The sequence below is a fragment of the Salmo salar genome, chromosome ssa06, assembly GCF_905237065.1.
Source record: "Salmo salar chromosome ssa06, Ssal_v3.1, whole genome shotgun sequence".
Classification (NCBI taxonomy): Eukaryota; Metazoa; Chordata; class Actinopteri; order Salmoniformes; family Salmonidae; genus Salmo; species Salmo salar.
In genome coordinates this window covers 13,737,508-13,744,635 of record NC_059447.1, presented here as the reverse complement: position 1 = coordinate 13,744,635, position 7,128 = coordinate 13,737,508, and the positions used below count along the sequence as shown (strand labels likewise).

At 38.8% G+C, this 7,128-nt stretch overlaps 1 protein-coding gene across 1 annotated transcript; it reads right to left on the bottom strand.

Annotated features, from left to right (window-relative positions):
• Positions 1–3,290: 3,290 nt before the first annotated feature.
• Positions 3,291–4,520, bottom strand: LOC106606397 (5-hydroxytryptamine receptor 3A). Its single transcript, XM_014202563.2, has 3 exons — positions 4,407–4,520; positions 3,884–4,094; positions 3,291–3,656 (listed from the first exon to the last, which is right to left on the bottom strand). Exons 1-3 carry the CDS (start codon positions 4,518–4,520, stop codon positions 3,403–3,405), a joined length of 579 nt encoding a protein of 192 aa, XP_014058038.2. The 3' UTR covers positions 3,291–3,402.
• Positions 4,521–7,128: the final 2,608 nt, after the last annotated feature.

The window sequence follows — 7,128 nt, the reverse complement described above, 5'->3', positions numbered from 1 at the left end:
GTCCCTGACCTGTTTGGAGAGCTCCTTGGTCTTCATGGTTCCGCTTGCTTGGTGGTGCCCCTTGCTTAGTGGTGTTGCAGACTCTGGGGCCTTTCAGAACAGGTGTATATATACTGAGATCATGTGACACTTAGATTGCACACAGGTGGACTTTATTTAACTAATTATGTGACTTCTGAAGGTAATTGGTTGCACCAGATCTTATTTAGGGGCTTCATAGCCATTTCCGTTCTTTATTTTTTTGAATTTTTTGAAACATGTTATTTTGTTCATTTAACTTCACCAATTTGGACTATTTTGTGTATGTCCATTACATGAAATCCAAATAAAAATGTATTTAAATACAGGTTGTAATGGAACAAAATAGGAAAAACACATAGGGGGATGAATACTTTTCCAAGGCACTGTACGTCAAGTATATTTTAAATTCAGCACTGTTCAATAGTGATGTGCAGTAAGAATTTCATACAGAACGCTGGTACAGTGATATTCCTTTATTATGGTCATCTACCTGTACTTTACACAGATGTGACCATGCTTATTTCTCCAAACACCCTGAGAGATACCACAAATACAGCCCAGCGCAGGTGGAAGAGATGATCGTGAGACTATTTGAGATCTCAGCCTGAGGTTGAGAACCTGCTTAGTTAGGAGATAATATAAGGCCTTCACACTGCCTCTATAGGAAATAACACACTGTTCATTTGTTTCCACACTACTAATACTACAGCTACAGTCCACTTTACATGTATTCATTAGAGTTCTAAGGTTCTATTCTGGGGGATTATAGCACTACAGTCCCCATTACATTAGAGTTCTAAGGTTCTATTCTGGGGGATTATAGCGCTTCAGTCCCCATTACATTTATTCATTAGAATTCTAATAGCTAAATGCATTATTCCACATATGACTATCTATTTTTAAACATGTTGAAATTTAAAGCTCTAGTGAAGAATACACAAATACATTTATTTCCACACAGAAACTCAAAAGGTAGCTTTTTGCTAGTTCTTGCAAAATTTGTGACGACCAAACCATAGAGAATGATAGAGACCTCTAGTCTCCAAAAGCCTGTATTAGCATTGGCAGCACCATGGGATATTAACCATTTTGAAGGAAGGATCACATGATTCCATTCGGGTCATCAGTAGGGATCAGCCAATTAATTATTGTGAGCAAATATTCCATAACTGCATGTGGCAGTAAATCACCAACCTTAACTTTATAGCTGTACACACTACATGTAGCAGTATGCACCCTTTCAGTTTGTTTACCAACTCATAGAAATAGTAGAAGAAGAAAATGGACTACTTCAAAATGGAGATTGCCTCAATGGCACTGCCCGTGCGCTCACAGACGCCATAATGGGAACGATAGAAATGCTTTCTCTATCATTCTTTATGACCACCATTTCTTTAAATATTTTTTGTTAAAAGCAAATAAAGAATTTAATATTCCCAGAATTCTAAATGGTTGATCTCACATCGAGAACCAAAGGAGAAATATAAAATGACGACTGCGTAAACAATGAGGACAGTGAGATAGATACAGAAACAGATCAAGTCCACTTTGTTGGCAAAGCGATGGCGTCTCACTTTTGTCTGGTCTTGTGCAGCCATTTTGTTGAGAAACTTCACCACCTTCTGGAGGGCTGTATTCATCTTCTTTTCCTCTGAGGCTTTCAGATTTGTAATATCAGATTTGAATACTAGACAAAGTAAGAGAGAGGAAAAAAATTATAAGTTATTATAAAATAGTTGGTTCGAGCCCTGAATACGGATTGGCTGACAGGCGTGGTATATCAGACCGTATACCACGGGTATGACAAAACATACATTTTTACTGCACTAATTTTGTTGGTAACCAGTTTTATAATAGCAAAAAGGCCCCTCTGGGGTTTGTGGTATATGCCCAATATACCACGGGTAAGGGCTGTATCAAGGCACTCTGTGTTGTGTCGTGCTTAAGAACAGCCCTTAGCCATCATATATTGGCAATACAGTATACCACATCCCCTCAGGCCTTATTGCTTAAATATAACACTAAAGCGATAAAAAATGAAGACATTTTTGTAAAAACTATTTGTAATCGTATCCGTTTTATCACAGTTGATTCTTGTAATCGGGTTTATTCGTGATCGGAAAACCGATGCTTTAAATGCAGCTAAAGAACATACCTCAATAGCAAATTACTGCGCTGTCACTCAGAGTACATCTCACAATGCATCTGTATGTTCCTTCACTCATTCACGCATTGTTCAAAGCTAAGAAACTATCCCGACAGCTAAAAATGCACAGGATTTAGTGTGGAATTTAAGATGAATAATATTAAACTCATATCTGTTGGTGACTTGTTAAACTGCCAGTATCAAATGTCTGCCGGTGTTGAATGTTATGGTTAAAGTTTGACGCCATTCTGGGCCGGAAACACACTGATAATGTATCTGTGATCCTGTGTGATTCTATAGCAGCTGATGTTGTCTTTACGGCGCCAATAGCCAGGGTTGCTGTGCCTTGTTTAGAGTTCCTACATGATTTAGTGGCATTGTTGACAGAACACTTGTTCCTGAAAGTGGTTAAAAGGTTCTTCTCTAGGTAGGTGTATAACACAGGAGGCTGCTGACAGGAGGACGGCTCATGATAATGGCCGGAACAGAGCTAATGGAATGGAAACCATGTATTTGATACCATTCCATTCATTCTGCTCCAGCCATTACCATGAGCCTGTCCTCACCAATTAAGGTGCCACCAACCTCCCGTGGTGTACAACTACAACAAGTTAGGAAGTCGGAATTTTCAGAATTTCCTAGTATCGATTAGCACGTGAACCCGGCATATGTGTGACTGGTGCCGGGGAATGACAGTCAGGAAGTGAGGGAGGGAGAGAGGAGAGATGCGCTTGTTCTAATCCAATTGTGACAGCAGCCTTAACCTATACCCCGCACGTTTCTTTACAGACAATTTAGTTAGGCTATTTACAACGCTTCACACTATTTGTGACAGAGAGATGCGTGCTGGCAGCTGAACATTTTCAGATCACAGGTAATTACAAAAAAGACTCGTATCATTATTGCATTTGGAAGTTTCCATATCCGTTACGATATTCGTTTTGTCCGAGTACTTGGCACACCCTTCATTTAAACCATTCATGACATAGTTTTCAGTGACAGATTAAAGATCAAATGTAGTAGCTGGCCAGACCAGCGTACACGCAAGACAAATGATGGTAACAAGAAAATATGCTGGGAAAGACGTCAACTGCATGCTTTAACTGCAGCTAAAGGGTAAGAATTAAAAGGTTGTGCATCAAAATACAACTTGACTAGTTTATGGTGATGAAAGTAATTTATGGGGTACCCAGTGAAACTGGTTACAATAATGTCATTATCACATCATGGTCAGGTTATACATGGTTGTATAAGGATGTTTTGTTAATGTCTTTGGAAACCATGAAAATATATTTTGCTCTGTGGATAACTGAGATGACAGAAGAATGAAAAAGTTTACCCTCTTCATTGTCTGTGTCTTTAAGCAGTGAGTCTTTGGACTTGGAGAGGCTGCAGGGCCAGAGAGTACCACACTTAGCCAGACGTGTGAGCACCATAGACTGCAACGTGCTCAACACCAGGATGACCAAACAGAAACAGAAGTGCTTTCCTATGGAGAACAACGAGAGAGAGAGAGACATTTTGAGTGTTATATGGATGCACTCTATACACACAAACACACACATTGTCATGTTGTGGTGTGGTGGATTTTATATTGTACATTTGTAGTTATCGAGTAATGTAATGTCTTGTATGATGTAATGTTTTATTGATACTCTAGGCTGTTGTGTTTTGTTGTGATGTAACTGTTTAACCCTGTTTAAACAGGACACTCACGGATGATGGGGCTGCACTGGCCTCCTCCAGGCAGTAGGTCGTTGAGGATGATGAGGAACATGATGAAGCTGAGAACCAGTGTAACCTTGAATGAGATACGCTCGCCCCCTCCCAGCGGCAGGGTGAAGCTCACCACATCAGCCACAATGATCAGTATACTGGGCAGGACCAGGGACAAAAACGGGTTTTCGGACCGCATTTTCAGTGACACCTGTGAAGACAGATGGGTAGGCAAGAGAGAAAGAGTTTTTGCATCTAAACGTTTGTTTGACATTGAAAGGGAAGAGCATTACACTTCAAAATCAGACTTTGTCAGAGGTTTTCAGAAATCTAATGTCCATGAGTCCACATCCTTCACCATCGGTTGTGTACATCTAGCTATGCTAATGTTGATTCAAGCGTATTGTCTTTTTTGAGTGTAATTGTTGTTCAAGCTTCGCCTTATAAAATAGAAAAAGTAAATTGTCTTTACATGTCCCTCATAAAAACAATACAGCTGAAATCACCAAGAGCACTCACTAACCCATAGATAGTTGCGATCATCTCTGCCTCCTTTAGCGTTGAGTTCCACTGCCTCGGTTAGCCAGTCCCCGCGGTTTGCGTTAGTTTTGCTCACTTTCCCAAAGTTCAGGAACATGCCACATCCTGGAAAAGCAGATATTTGATACTAGTTCTCTCACTCAAAGATCATACCATAGTTTATAACAAAAAAAAATGTTTTATATCAACAGGCATTAGGGGTGTAACGATTCACAACATATTTGGTTCAGTTCATTCCATGATTTTTTGCTCTTGGTTCGGTTTTATCTTGGTTCTCAGGAGAGGATGAGGAAAACCTAAATGGATGGAAAGACCATCACATAAAAAAAAATATTTGAAATGAGAAATGATTTTGAGTAAAGTAGTCAAGATTTTAAACCCTACTCCAGTGGTAGTAGCCTAACTAATATTTCTGTGGGAGCCACTTTGGTGAAACAACATCACTGATAGGTTCATTCTTACAGTGGCTCTGGTATCAAGTTCTAAGGTCATAAATATCAATAAATACCAGCTGTCAATCATGGCCCTAAGAAGCTGTTTGATTAATTATGGCAGGCATTTCATTTGGGAGATAACTTGCAGTAAAGATTGTCCAAGGTTAGTATTATAATTTACAAATTATATATTTTTTCTTCCGGAAACCGAGAAAAAACAGCAAAAATCCAAGGACTGATCCCATCCAACATTTTTGTGAACCATTATATTCACTGTGTCCAGCCCACTAATGAGCAAATTATTTGATTTGTTTGAGCTGTGCATGGTAGCAGAGGACAAAGTTTCCAATCTACTATGCTTAATCACGACAAACAAAGCAACTGGGCTGGATAACCTTCCTGCAAGATTCATAAAGGATAGTGCTTGTGTCACTGCTAAAATGATAACGCATACTGTAAACCTTTCTATTAGTAGTGGTACATTTCCCAAGGATCTCAAAACAGCCCAGGTGGTTCCACTCTACAAGAAGAGCAGTAAAACAAAGGGCCTGTGTCAATCCTCACCACCTTCCAAAGTTGTTGAGAGATTAGTTTTTAATCAACTTGAGGGATACCTTCTGGGGCATAAACTTCTTTATGAACTCCAATCTAGCTTTAGAACAGCTCATTCCACTGATACTTGACTTATCCACCTATCTGACCAACAGAACACAAGTGTGTAATGTTGGTGATGTTCTGTCAGAGGCCAAAGAAATATCCTGTGGAGTACCGCAGGGATCAATTTTAGGGCCTCTCTTATTTCTTATATACGTTAATGATATGCCAGATACAGTTAAGTGTAAACTCCTGCTTTATGCTGATGATTCAGCCATACTGGTATCAGGGAAGGATACAGGTTACATAGAGGAGACCCTGAGTAAGGAATTGCATTTTGTTAGAGATTGGTTGTCTGACAACAAATTGACGCTACATTGCTTAGTAGATTGCTTAGGGCTGATAAGATAATGGTAAACTGTGCAGGCAAGGAGGTTGAATCTCAAACAAGTATATCTTATCTTGATGTGTCCCTAGATCAATCCCTTTCTGGAGACCTGATTGCCATTTTAGAAAGAATTTTAGCAGCAAACAAACTGACATTTTTATATTGTAACACTAGATATTTTAACATTAAAGTTAAGAAACTGCTTGTCTCAACATTTGATTCAGTGTCATTTATGCCTGCTCTGCTTGGTATAGTGGGTTATCAAAAAAGCTGAAAAAGAGAATGCAGGTCATGCAAAATAATGTTATCAAGTATATGCTGAATGTCCCCCCTAGGACCCACATAGGGGTACAGGAGTTCTGGGAGGTGGGCTTGTTGCCTTTGGAGTCCAGAGTGGACCAACTTAAACTTAATCACGTTTGACATCTTAAATGATCGTGCCCCAGGTTACATGAAAAACCACATTGATATGGTCTATAACCAACACAGCTACAATACCAGAACTAGTGTTATGTCTTGTAAAATCACAATAGTAAACAATACTGTGAGGAGCACGTTTTTCCATACAGGCATTTGTCTGTGGAATAGCCTTCTCTCAAGCAAATAAAAAGTAAAAATTGCTTTGAAAAGCAGGCAAAATGTTTCATTTGGACAAGGTTGTCTAAGTAAGAGAAACCACTCCACTGCCCCTTGTGGCCCCTACTGCTGGTCAGGTGTATTTATTTGAAGGATCGGTATGATGTGCAATTAATAGATTGTTTTAGTGTGAAATGAATATGGTTGATTTTTAAGGTTAGGGAGAAGGGCAGTGAATAGTGCCACTTTTTTAGGATGTCAATATAAATGAATGTATTTATGGTGGTTTATAATTTTGTCTTGTCTTTTAATCATTATATGTGTTATTGTTTTTACCATTGAGGACCACTTTGGAAACGCGTTTTAATTAATACTTTCAAGTGGTATCCTCTGGGTCCACATTGTACATTTTGCTGTATATGTCTGTTGCCCAAAATAAATTCAATAAATGTTCTTTTTAAAAACACACAAAAGATCATATTTACTGTGTCCAGCCCAAAAATAAAAACTAGACAGTCAGGGAGCATAGAAAATTCTAAAGACGACAAACTGAATTGCATTATATACTGAATTGCAGTAGGCTACACAGATTTAAAAAATGTTTTAGTTGTTTGTGGTAACATCTTGTTTTTAGAAAGATCTTTGGTAAGTAATTGTGTGCAAGAGCGGTTTAGCAGACAGAATGAGGATTGAAATGATGCACTTACCTTTAA

Excerpts from the sequence above, each read along its gene's own strand:
- LOC106606397 (XM_014202563.2), bottom strand. The coding sequence starts at position 4,520 with ATGTTCCTGAACTTTGGGAAAGTGAGCAAAACTAACGCAAACCGCGGG. Across the intron at positions 4,095-4,406 it reads ATGATCGCAACTATCTATGG|GTGTCACTGAAAATGCGGTC; the intron begins GTTAGTGAGTGC and ends CTGTCTTCACAG. Across the intron at positions 3,657-3,883 it reads CCAGTGCAGCCCCATCATCC|GAAAGCACTTCTGTTTCTGT; the intron begins GTGAGTGTCCTG and ends TGTTCTCCATAG.